General features: G+C 47.0%; 1 protein-coding gene across 2 annotated transcripts in view; it reads left to right on the forward strand.

Moving 5' to 3' along the window:
- The window catches only part of PIK3C2B (phosphatidylinositol-4-phosphate 3-kinase catalytic subunit type 2 beta), a 90,635-nt gene that overhangs the window by 73,991 nt on the left and 4,143 nt on the right, over positions 1-12,501 (forward strand). For both annotated transcript variants that reach the window (XM_083745657.1, XM_083745658.1), the window contains 11 exons: positions 30-210; positions 1,853-1,960; positions 3,931-4,023; positions 4,771-4,900; positions 5,691-5,827; positions 6,651-6,820; positions 9,034-9,190; positions 10,358-10,467; positions 10,657-10,858; positions 11,036-11,160; positions 11,709-11,826. In XM_083745657.1, coding sequence (XP_083601783.1) covers positions 30-210; positions 1,853-1,960; positions 3,931-4,023; positions 4,771-4,900; positions 5,691-5,827; positions 6,651-6,820; positions 9,034-9,190; positions 10,358-10,467; positions 10,657-10,858; positions 11,036-11,160; positions 11,709-11,826 — 1,531 coding nt within the window. The remainder of the gene's footprint in view (positions 1-29; positions 211-1,852; positions 1,961-3,930; positions 4,024-4,770; positions 4,901-5,690; positions 5,828-6,650; positions 6,821-9,033; positions 9,191-10,357; positions 10,468-10,656; positions 10,859-11,035; positions 11,161-11,708; positions 11,827-12,501) is intronic.

The following is a 12,501-nucleotide window of genomic DNA, read 5'->3' on the forward strand; positions in this document are numbered from 1 at the left end:
TTCTGGTGACAGTGTCTCCATGTCTCTAGGCTGTTGAAAGATGGTCTTAAGGATTCTCAATTCAGCATCCGTTACCAGTATCTGCTGGCAGCTCTGTTGTGCTGCTGTGGCAAGGGCCTGAGAGAAGAGTTTGACCGCCAGTGCTGGCTGGTGAACACCCTGGCTAAGCTGGCTCAGCAGGTTCGTGAAGCTGCTCCTTCATCGCGACAGGTATGTGTGCTTGCAAGCACCTCATGTCTCCCATGAGTGTGTGATGGGGAAGGAAGGATGAAGCAGCAAAGCTCTAGGAGACTATACACCAACCTGGTTCCCTCCCAAATGTTCTGGACTACAGCTCCCATCAGCCAGTGCAGACTGGAACTGATGGGCTTTGGGCCACAATACGTCTGGAGGGCACCTGGTTGGTGAGGCCTGCTGTAGGAACCGTCTAAAGTCTATTTTGTTTGGGAATGCAAAGGCTGATGTGAGAACTAAATAAATAATTGCCAGATTGCCAGCCTCTCTTACCACGAAGCAAGGGCCTGGGCTAAAATTCAGCCATTACAGTTTTCAGCTTCTTCCATAAGTGGCTTTTGAGGTTCACCTTAAGATTGCCCTGTTCTGTAGCCTGACTCTACAGCACGTGAACTAACACCTAAGGTTGTGTCAACAATAATCAAACTCAAAGTAGACCCACTGAATTTAATGGACATGGTTAATTTAGGTCCACTAATCTCAATGACTAGGATGCGGGTGGCGCTGTGGTCTAAACCACAGAGCCTCGGGCTTGCCGATCAGAAGGTCGGCGGTCCAAATTCCTGCGACGGGATGAACTCCCGTTGTTCGGTCCCAGCTCCTCTCCACCTAGCAGTTCGAAAGCATGTCAAAGTGCAAGTAGATAAATAGGTACCACTCTGGTGGAAAGGTAAACGGCATTTCTGTGTGCTGCTCTGGTTCACTAGAAGTGGCTTAGTCATGCTGGCCACATGACCAGGAAGCTGCCTATGGAGAAATGCCGGCTCCCTCGCCTATAGAGCAATGAGTCTACTCTGAGTTGGATACAACCTTTAGCTCCCAAGCTCTTCCCCTCCCACCTCCGATGTCATGCTTCGTGCCAGATTAAGCTGCAAATTCTTTAATAATAATAATTTATTATTTATACCCCGCCCACCTGGCTGGGTTTCCCCGGTCACTCTGGACTGCTTACAGAAAATATTAAACATAGTAAAGTATCAAACATTAAAAACTTCCCAATACAGGGCTGCCTTCAGATTTCTTCTAAAAGTTGTATAGTTCTTTATCTCCTTGACATCTGAAGGGTTCCACAGGGAGGGTGCCATTACTAAGAAGGCCCTCTGCCTGGTTCCCTGTACCTTCCCTTCTTGCAGTGAGGGAGCCAGCAGAAGGCCCTCGGCACCAGTGTCCAGGCTTAACAATGGGGGTGGAGACGCTCCTTCAGGTATACTCAGCCAAGACCATTTAAGGCTTTAAAGATCAGTACCAACACTTTGAATTGTGCTTGGAAATGCTCTGGGAGTGTTTACAAACCTAAATCCTGGAAGCAGAAGGTACTCCTTGAACCTGGAAAAAGTTGTGTATTTGAACATGGCACCTCGTTTGCAAACTTTTAGGCAAAATTTGCTTTAACTGCACAATTGGATGTGGAATTTGGGTGGTTCTTGGTTCAGCATTGGCAGAGGGTGTTGGAACAGCATATAAACATTATGTAATGAATGGGCTCGTGCAGCAACCTGTTTTGGGATGGGTACCAAACCCAGACCTGCTGCATAAGACAGGTGCCTGGGGCAGACAGCAGATCACATAGCCTGCTACTTTCTGCTGAACAACTTTGTGCTTGTGTTTTTTCCTTCAGGCCATCCTTCGTGAGGGGCTGGAGGATGTAAAGCAGTTCTTCAACGTTAATGGCTCCTGCCGCCTCCCGCTCAGCCCCAGCCTGCTGGTGAAGGGGATTGTGCCCAGGGTATGTCTCTGACTGTGGGAACCACTGTTTCTGGTGTGCTGTAGCTTCCTTCCTCTAAGTTCAGGCATCCTGGATACTTTGAGCTTCCTGAAGATGCCCAGGCTTGGCTTCACCGTTTGCATTGGCAAGATTTGAAAGTAGCTGCTTCCTCTCTGTTGCAAAGCAAGCGGCTCCTGGGGATAGGAATGATTGGCTTCCAGCCATTAGCATCTGTCAGAGTTGCCTCCAGGTCCCAGCTCACAGAGGACCAACGCTAGTCAGTAATAACATATAAAAGTCTTTATTGAAGATTAGTTTCCATTTCCAAACCGCAGCGTGCAACTCTACGTCCTAGACCTTAGACCGGCGAAGCTCCATCTGAGTCTCCGCCTCCTAGACACCAGTTTAAGACTCTAGCCTTACTCCACCTCTTCCGTTGTTCCTTCCTCCTCTGGGTCCTTCTGCTCCCTGGGGTTTCCTCCTTTCTGGACTCTTCTGACGCTGACCCCCCTGAGTCTTGCCCCTCCTTCTGGCGGGCTTTAGGACCTGGCTCCCTATCCGGGCTGCCTGCTGTGCCGCTCGCCTGTACATTTGAACTTGGCGCACGCGCCCAGCCGGTAACCTTCCTCTTGACCATTTCCCCGCTCTCCGATGGAGGCGTGGTCAATCCTGACTCATCTCCTCTCGCTGGTAGTGAGAACACTGGTCCCGATTCCTGGGACTCCTCCCCCCCACTGCGCTCTGGTGGGGAAGCTGGTCCTGATTTCCAACTGCTGCTATGGGAGTCCCCGCTGGCCCCTTCCTTCTGGGGTTTCCCCCTTGGCACCCCCCTTGCCCTGGCCATCGGCGCTCCCTTCTGTGAATCTTCCGATTCGCTGGAGAGGCTCGTGGAATCCCTCTGACCACTGTCACTGCCTATGCCCTCCTCGGATTCCTCCTCCTCGCTCTCCATTTCCTCCCTCTCCTGTGCCTCTGCTCCTGAGCCCCTGACAGCATCCATACCACTTAACTTTTCAGTTTCAATTAATTTCTGTCAAATCCTCTTTTAAAGCCATCTAAGTCGGTGTTCATCACCGCCCCTTGTAGGAGTGAGTTCCATAGTTTAACTAATACACTACATGAATAAGCACTTTCTTTTATCTGTCCTGAGTCTGTACATTAATACTGCACATTAATTAGGGCATCATCAAAAGACCAAGGGGAAGAAAACCCTGGTACAGTGGTGCCTTGGTTTACAACCATAATCACTTTCAGAGGTCCATTTGTAAACCAAGGTTGTAAACCAAGGCGCTCTTTCGCCAATGGGGCCTCTAAAAAAAGTTTGCAAACCGGGATGCGCACTTCTGGGTTTGACGTGTTTGTAATCCAAAATGTATGCAAACCAGACTGTTTGCAAACCAAGGTACCACTGTATCTGGGATGAGCTGGAATCCTTATCTTGGGGGAGATAAAACATATTTCTGGCAGGATCCTAGGCCAGGGGTCCCCAAACTAAGGCCCACGGGCTGGATAAGGCCCAAGGGACTCGTTTATCCGGCCTGCGGTGACCTCCGCTGCCACCCCCGCTCTTACCGGCGCTGCGTGGCTGCCCACTTCTGGGACAGAGGAGCACCAGAAATAGCTTGTGCGCATGCACAAGCGAGCGTTCTTTGCACATGTGCAAGCGTTTCCGGTGCACATCCAGGTCGCAGGAGGCCTGTGTACATGCACACAAGCTATTTCCGGTGCTCCTCCAACCCGGACGTGCACCGGAAATAGAGTGTGCGCACGCATATGGGCATGTGCTCCCCCACCCTCCGGCCCACCGCATGATCGGTGCTGGAGACACCGGCCTGAGACGTGGTGAGTTTGCTGACCCTTGTCCTAGGCCTTTGTTCTCTGAGAGTCCTTCTGTTGATGCTAGGGGACACCCGCTTCTCATGCAGCCAGGGTGAGAAAAGCACTGGCCATTCTGACCATTTGCTCCCCCATCTCACTCTCTTTGACTGCAGGACTGCTCCTATTTCAACTCCAATGCGGTTCCCCTGAAGCTCTCCTTCCTGAATGTTGACCCTCTTGGGGAGAATATCCGTGTCATTTTTAAGGTGAGCTGTGATGTTTCTTACTTGGTTATGGCTACAGTTTTTCTTTGCCCAGATGCTTCTGAACAAATCCCTGATCTAGGGATTCTAGTGTTGCTTGATCTAGTGTTCAAGCAATATATTGTAAGTTCTTCTTGTGCCTTCTAAGATCCATCACATTTTTAAATTTTTTTTAAAAAACGTGATTAGAGGTTTTTAGTCTGTGGCAAGCAGGGTTGAAAAATAAGCTATGCACCCATGAAATAAAAGCACTGGCTTTTATTTGGCTAGGAATTTCAGTGTGCGTTTCTGGTTGTGTATTTGCAAGGTTAAGCAGGCTTCAGCTCTACTACCCACAGCAGGTGGGCAGTAAAGCCATAGCCTTAGGCAAAGGACATTTTATAAGGCCTGCATGCATGTTGCTGACTTTGGGACTTCAAAGTGAATAATCACCTAACATCAGGTGATTGACAGGTGGACCAAATTTGGCCTGCAGGCCTAGGACCTGACCCCAGGAGCCAGAAAGGTTCTCCACACTTAATCAAGCTGTTCTCTTAACCTCTAGCCTCTTTTCCCCATTCCCCCTGAACCTGCCTGCCAAAGAGTAGTCCTCCAGGGTCTGGAGTATCAGGAAACAACTCTCTTTCCAAATAGCTTCAGAACCTCTGGGAATCCACATCATTGCTTCTCCACACTTAAATAAAAGGTTTTGGAAGCAGGGATTTGATTTCCAGTACTGCCTCTTGCCTTGCCCTGTTTCACTCTCCACAGTGCGGAGATGACCTCCGGCAGGACATGCTAACTTTGCAGATGATCCGCATAATGAACAAGATCTGGGTGCAAGAAGACCTGGACATGCGCATGGTCATATTTCGCTGTTTTTCTACTGGTCGAGGTCGAGGTAAGTTTTCATCCAAGTACAAAATGCAACTTTTTCAGTTCCTCTTCCTCAGCTGCGCTCACATTGTTTTTAGGCTGGTGTGAGGTTCTTGGAGAAATCTGTTGGAGCAGTGCTTTCGGGGCTAGGATGGATACCCAAGGTTCTATATCACTTCTCTGGATGAAGGCCAAGAACTTTTTAAAAAACCGCCTCTAATTTGTCTCCCTACAGTAAATAGCCAGAAAACCTGCTTGCCCTCAGTATCTGGTAATCAAAGTCAAGTGCCTTTGAAAGAAGGGTTTGAAACATATGGACCTCCAGTTGTTGGACTACAATTCCCATCACCCTGACTGTTGGCTGTGTGCCCCAGAGCTGATGGGAGTTGCAGTCCAGCAACCCTTTGAGGGACCGAGGTTCCTCTGCCCTGCTCTAAAATATAGCCTATTTTTAGTCATTGCAGCCACTACCATACATTTGTCATGGTCATTTCAAAAATCAAGTATGTAAATAGCCCCCACAACATTCTCTAGTAAAAGAATTCAGTAAGTTGCCGATGACAGAAACATTGTTTATCCATAATGGCACAGCTTTGTCAGCTCCAGCCAGCATTGGTCAGGGTGATGAGAACTTCCCATACCCGTTCTAAATGTAGGCTGAATTTTACATGCAAGAGGAAGATGATTCAACATTTTACAGTAAAAAAAAAAAAAAGACCAGTCCAAGTTGGGTTCTTTGTTGGTTATGTGTGTTAGATGGGGGAAGGAAAGAGGCCCTTGTTGCCCATCTTGTAGTCATTTGCTGTGTTTCACAGGGATGGTAGAGATGATTCCTAACGCAGAGACTCTACGAAAGATCCAGGTGGAGCATGGGGTGACAGGCTCCTTCAAGGATCGTCCCCTGGCAGACTGGCTGCAGAAGCACAACCCCAAAGAGGATGAATACGAGAAGGTGAAGAGAGCGAGAATAACATCATTTGGTTTAGGTTAAAAAGCCAGGCCACTCCAAGTCATGATCAAAGACTGTGCTAACGTCAAACCCATTGTGCCCTCTTTTGAGTCTAATGGTTTTAATAATTCCATCGCAGTTTGACCTCACTCCCAAAGGTGCACTCCTCCATTGTCTCCCGAGACAGACGAATGCCAACCCCAATAAGCAAAGTGGAAGCATTGCAATGTGGACTTGTGGGTGTGCACCTGACTTTTCTTGCAGGCCCACATTTTTCTTTGTTCTGTAGCAAAACGTTGGATTGGAGAGATGCCACCTTGGTTTTATTTATTTAAAATTTGAGCAGTTTTAAACATCTGGACACAAGGGAGATCACAAACACAACACCAGGAAGCTAAACTGCACTGTAAATAAGCCAAGCAAGCATTTTAATCTTGTGTAAACATAAATGTTTTCACTTGTTATTCAGAATATATGAAATATGGCTTGGGGGCGGGGAGCTTTTCCATTGTACTGAAAAAGCCTGGCTACAAGTTCTGACTTCAAACAAAGACAGCACAGTAGAATGCCACCTGTAAATACAACTAAGGGTAGGTTACCTCAAGGTAGATTTAGGTGCCTTTCTGACATCTCAAGTTCCCAGGGTGTTCTAGAAAACAGGCTAGTATATATTAAATATATAGGCAGGTAATATAATATTCCCAGATGACCCTAAATGCAGGAACCTTTTTCAAAAAAATTCCCTCCAGCATTTTGTCTAGCCTTACTGCTTTCCTGTGCAGCTCTTCACATTACTGTGTTAATAACATCCATCTTCATCTGCCAGGCAGTGGAGAACTTCATCTACTCATGCGCTGGCTGCTGTGTAGCTACTTACGTGCTGGGAATCTGTGATCGGCACAATGACAACATCATGCTCAAGACCACAGGGCACATGTTCCACATTGACTTTGGCAGATTTCTGGGCCATGCTCAGATGTTTGGCAACATCAAGAGGTGAGCACTCTAAGCAAACTAAAGAGGCTGTGTGTGCGTGGCTGACTGAATTATCGGTGCTGGGGGCGGGCATGTATGTTATTTTTGGAAATGAAGGTGGAGCTAAACTAGTACGTAGTTTAGCTTCACCATGAAACTAATGGTTTCAGTTTTTCACATTAGTTTCACATAGAAATATTTTTGCAAATTGATATATTTCTGGAACTCCTGTGTGCAAGGCTGGAAGGAAAGGATGAACCGAGAGATCTGTGAAACTGTGAAAGACATGCCAGCTCTGAACAAAGGAAACATTAATTCAGCGGCTGCAACAATCATATGGGGCTTCTTTGTCCAATCTGCCTGGAAACTGGCAGTTCTGATGCCCTGGAGTGGTAGTAGAAGCCCTGCACTTTCCACAACGTTTGCATGGAAAACAGAATTTGTTACAAGGAGGAGAAATGTAGCTGTTTCTCTCATTTAAACCAATAGGAAGCTTTCTGGATACGTCTTAAAAAAAAAAAAAATTGCTTATAAAATGTAGTTCCTGTTTAGTGCAGCACCTGAAAATGCCATGCCATTTGGATGGAAAATATCATGGTCATTAAGCAGCAAGCTGGGTCTCCGCTGCAAAAACTCAAATGAAACTCAAATGAATGTGAAACAAAATTGATGCAAATGAAAAGAAAGTGAAACTAAATAGGGTAGATTTTAAATACTTAAGACATTTCAAGTGCACGCTTCTGGCCGGTGTTAAGGAATGAGCCCTGGAGTTGCAGGACTCGCAGAAGTGGGCTAAGATGAGGAAGGCACATGTCTTGACAGCTAACTCTTTGTTGACAAGAAAAGCACGTACAGCAAGCTTCCACAGTGTTCCGGATACACACACAGACACACGTTTCTAGCCTCTAGGCAGCTGCCCACAGGTCTAGGCCCTGTGAAGCAGTTACAGCAACAGGGAGACCCCGCCTGCCCCTGCTGGCTTATATACCCTCTCATGACAGCTTGCATGCCCACAATCTGAGACTTCTCTTGTCTGGAAATTGTCACTGCTCTTCCCTTTTCAAGACCCTCCTGGGTCTAGGAGGCAGTGGGGCAGGGCAAGGTGGGGAGTCTATTGACCTGTTTGTCAGCTGAACAGCCTCTTCCACCTTACCCTGCGTATGTTCCTCCATCTTGGACTGCCCTGACTCTCCCTCCTCCCCTGGCTCCTGCCTTGGGGGCAACGTGAAACCCCATAAATCACTGGTCCCCTCTTCTGGGTCACTCTCCTGGTCCCTTGCCTCCACCCCACAACCTTTGGAGTCTTGCCAGCTTCCTGTTTGCATGGATAAACTAAAGTCTACATTGTAGCAGGGACGCGGGTGGCGCTGTGGGTTAAACCACAGAGCCTAGGACTTGCTGATCAGAAGGTTGGTGGTTCGAATCCCCATGACGGGGTGAGCTCCCGTTGCTCGGTTCCTGCTCTTGCCAACCTAGCAGTTCGAAAGCATGTCAAAGTGCAATAGATAAATAGGTATCGCTCTGGTAGGAAGGTAAACGGCATTTCCGTGCGCTGCTCTGGTTCGCCAGAAGCGGCTTAGTCATGCTGGCTACATGACCCGGAAGCCAATAAAGCAAGATGAGCGCCGCAACCCCAGGGTTGGCTACGCCTGGACCTAATGGTCAGGGGTCCCTTTACCTTTACCTTTACATTGTAGCAGTAGCTAATTAATAATGATGTGGGTGGGTATACATTGTTGGTACCCAATACAAGTTCTTATCTGCCACGCATATTTTGTTGGGCACCATATTACGTGCTTTATCTGGAAAGGGAATCTGACAATTTGACTTACAAATGTTGGACTTGAAGTTCCAAACTTTTTACTAAAGATTTTTTTTATAAAAAAGCTTCTATTTTCCACCCCTTAAGCATCATATTTTCCAGCCTGTTTCAAAATGTTCTTGGTGAAGCAGGTTGCTAGTGGAATGTGGCTTATCGGTTTCCACATTGTGATGCCCTTGTTCAGTGAATGCAAAACCCATTATCTGTCAAATGCGTTCAAGCTTTTTCCTGCTGTTGATACCAAGCATGTGGCTTTTGTTCCAAAGTCCTTCAGAATGTGTTGTGTGTGGATCTAATGGGATCTAGCACTCTCTGGGTCAACTAAGGTATGTTCAGAAATGAAAGCATAGTGACTCTTTTGTCCCTGGGATTAGCCACATCACTGTGGCATTTGCACATTTCTTCCGTACAGGGACCGAGCTCCATTTGTCTTCACATCAGACATGGCTTATGTCATCAACGGCGGTGACAAGCCCTCCAGCCGCTTCCATGACTTTGTAGATCTCTGCTGCCAGGCCTACAACCTGATCCGCAAACATACCCATCTCTTCCTCAACCTTTTGGGCCTGGTGAGACACCCAGTTTCTACTTTCCTGCTGCCTCTGCTCTCCAGTAGCAGTGCATTTGTCCAGACAGTGCATCATGGTTATTACTGAAAAGACTTTCAGCTGTTCTTTGCAGGAGTTTGAAGGGTTTGCATAGGGAGACAGAGACAATGGTGACCATCAGACTTGACCTGAGAAGTAAAGAACTGCCTTCTCTCTTCCAAGCCTGCAGTTCCCCCATGACAGAACCTTCTCAGTCTATATCCAGACCTTCTTTATATCCATACCAGGGAAAGGGTATAAGTTTTTTTGTGTTTTTTGGGGAGGATTTGATATCCCGCTTTATCACTACCGTAAGGAGTCTCAAAGCAGCTAACAATCTCCTTTCCCTTCCTCCCCCACAACAACCACTCTGTGAGGTGAGTGGGCTGAGAGACTTCAGAGAAGTGTGACTAGCCCAAGGTCACCCAGCAAGTATTTGTCTGTGTAAGAGCAAAAATCACTTGGCAGATGCAGCACACAAACGTGTAGGCTCTCAGATAGGAACTTGTTGCTGCTTCGCTGCTCCATGGATGAGGAGCCGCATGTGCCTACGGTCAAGCTGAGCTAAGGTTTGACTTAGTATGTTGTATGAACCAGACCAATGTCTGGATTCACACATAAAAGTATCAGCAAGCTAACAACAAACTCCGGCTTACTTTCACTGACAAGCTAACAACAAACTCCGGCTTACTTTCACTGACAAGTCATTGTTTATTTGCCGCTCTCACTGCCCTGCATGTGTGGTTTTGTCAGCTTATAGTGAAATAAAAAATGTCCACTTTTTTTACATCAAAAACAACCAGTTCTAGTAAAAAATAAGTAATAATTGTAGTGCTTCCCCCTCCCCTCCAACTGCTGGGATAAGGACACAAGCCGAGCATCAACCACGAAAGCCTGTCTCCAACTATTGAATTGCCAAAGACCCCTTATTGTTCCTGAGACTGCAGCAGACATTGCTTGCAGATATGCACCATAACTAAAAGGGTTGGGAACTTGCCTTTCCTGTGTTTTGAAAGAAAGCTGAGGGTTTTGGGAAATCCAGTTAGCATGTGGCACATTCTAGAATCCATGAAATTCCCACAGCTCACGTCTGGAGTGTTGGCATTTCTTTCTTTTCTGGTGCTAATCCGTGGCCTCTTTGGTGCCCAGATGCTGTCGTGTGGGATCCCTGAGCTTTCTGACCTTGAAGACCTAAAGTATGTTTATGATGCATTGAGACCACAGGACTCTGAGGCAGATGCCACCACCTATTTCACCAGGTAAGGGGAATCCTGATGGCTGGGAAGGGAAGCCAGGAGCCACCTTGGTGTGCCAAGCTACTCCCACAGAGAAATCTTCGTTCTCAGTGTCCTCTCTGAAAGGTCTGTTGTAGTCTTTGAAAATGCAGGGGGCAGACCAGTCAATTCTACGTCAACCCAAAAAACAAGAGGTTTTATCCTCTTGTGCAGGTTGATAGAGTCCAGCCTTGGCAGTGTTGCCACAAAGCTCAACTTCTTCATTCACAACCTGGCGCAGATGAAGTTTGCAGGCTCCGACTCCCGACCGGTGCTCTCCTTTGCCCCCCGTGTTCACACGATCAAGACGTCCAGCCGGATCCTTGATGTCTTCCTCTGCCGTCACGAAAAAGTCTTCAATCCCAGCAAGGGCTTTGTGAGTCCCTTCCACAGGCATTTTGGTGCAGCAGGTGGTCAGTGTGGTGGAGGCAGTGTTAGGGAAGCTAGCATATGGCTGCGCCAAAGCGCAAGAGCAAGTTGTGCTGCATGCTGGAGCAGCATCTCCAGAAGGTGCTGCTGAACCATAAGGACTGCTTCCCTCTCTGCCTTGCAGATATACATTGTGAAGGTGAAGCGAGAGAACCCCTCCGAAGTCACCTACATCCAGCGTACCTTTGAAGAGTTCCAGGAACTGCACAACAAGATGCGCCTCATCTTCCCCTCTTCGCATCTCCCCAGGTTAGTCCCGTTTGGTTTACAAACTCCTTTTTTCTTTTGACACTCTACTCTGAACACCCTCTGTAAGAATCGCAAACCTTTGAAGACTAGTTTTGTATTCATTTCCCAGAAACTTGCTTATGCTCCCCTGATTTTGTGCACTAAAATTATGTTTTCTCCTTGGGAAGTCTCAGCGCTAGGATTTTGTTCAATTTAGGATCTAACCGAAAGAATCTCTTTCACCAGATTGGCTGGTGATCCAGTGGGTGTGATACAGCAGACTATCTTCTCAAAATTATATGTGTGCTTAATTGTTTGTGTGTGAGTGGTCCTCATCACATGACGTTAACCAAAAGTTTTGTTTCTGAAACACTCCAAATGGATCCGTCTGACAGCCGCTATCCGTGTGACATGAAGAAATCCTTTTAAAAATTATTTGTATGTACTGTTGCAGCCAGGAGCAAAGAAATTTGGCAGACCTTCTTCAGTTGAGATTTTGCTTTTCATTGATAGATGGGGCCCAACACCTAACTGTTTCTTTACCCTCCCACCCTCCTCAAATTGTCCAGCTTTCCTAGCAGGTTTGTGATTGGACGCTCACGAGGAGAAGCAGTGGCTGAGAGGAGGAGAGAAGAACTGAATGGCTATATCTGGCACCTGATCCATGCAGCTCCTGAGGTGGCCGAGGTAAATAGGCAGGAGCGAGGTAGTATTACCCCAAGACCTTTAGGATGAACTGCAGGCAGACACAGCAGCGTAGAATAGTTTAATCTAAGTGCTTCTGCAGAAGCCTGACCCTGGAATTATTCCACACTTTTTGCCATTCCTCTTTAGCAAGCTTTGTTAATACATATGGAAGCTTTGGATAGCATTCCCTGTCCTTGCCTACATGTAAATCAAGGGACCTTCTTTAACCACTGCTGGAGAACACTCAGCACATAGGAGGCAGAAGAACTTGCTAGGTAAGTATAGTATCAAAAACTGAGCTGAGAGTAAGGAATATCAAGTGTGTGTTCTGATGGCCTCTGGGTGTGCAAACTGGTTTACCTGTTACGTTTTCTGGTTCTCCCATCTATATAACTGAGATTATGTGCTACTGTAGTATTAAGATTCATAACCAGACATAGGCAAACTCGGCCCTCCAGATGTTTTTGGCCTACAACTCCCATGATCCCTAGCTAACAGGACCAGTGGCCAGGGATGATGGGAATTGTAGTCCCAAATCATCTGGAGGGCTGAGTTTGCCTATGCCTGCTCATAACCATTCTAAGCAAGTAAGGAACTGCAGGAGTCTTCATAGCTGAAGGCCTAAGAAATAATTAGCTTATTTATGAAAGTAAGTTATTATGTGAATTGAAGCAA

This window comes from Podarcis gaigeae, assembly GCF_964106915.1.
Source record: "Podarcis gaigeae genome assembly, chromosome: 6".
Taxonomy (NCBI): domain Eukaryota; kingdom Metazoa; phylum Chordata; class Lepidosauria; order Squamata; family Lacertidae; genus Podarcis; species Podarcis gaigeae.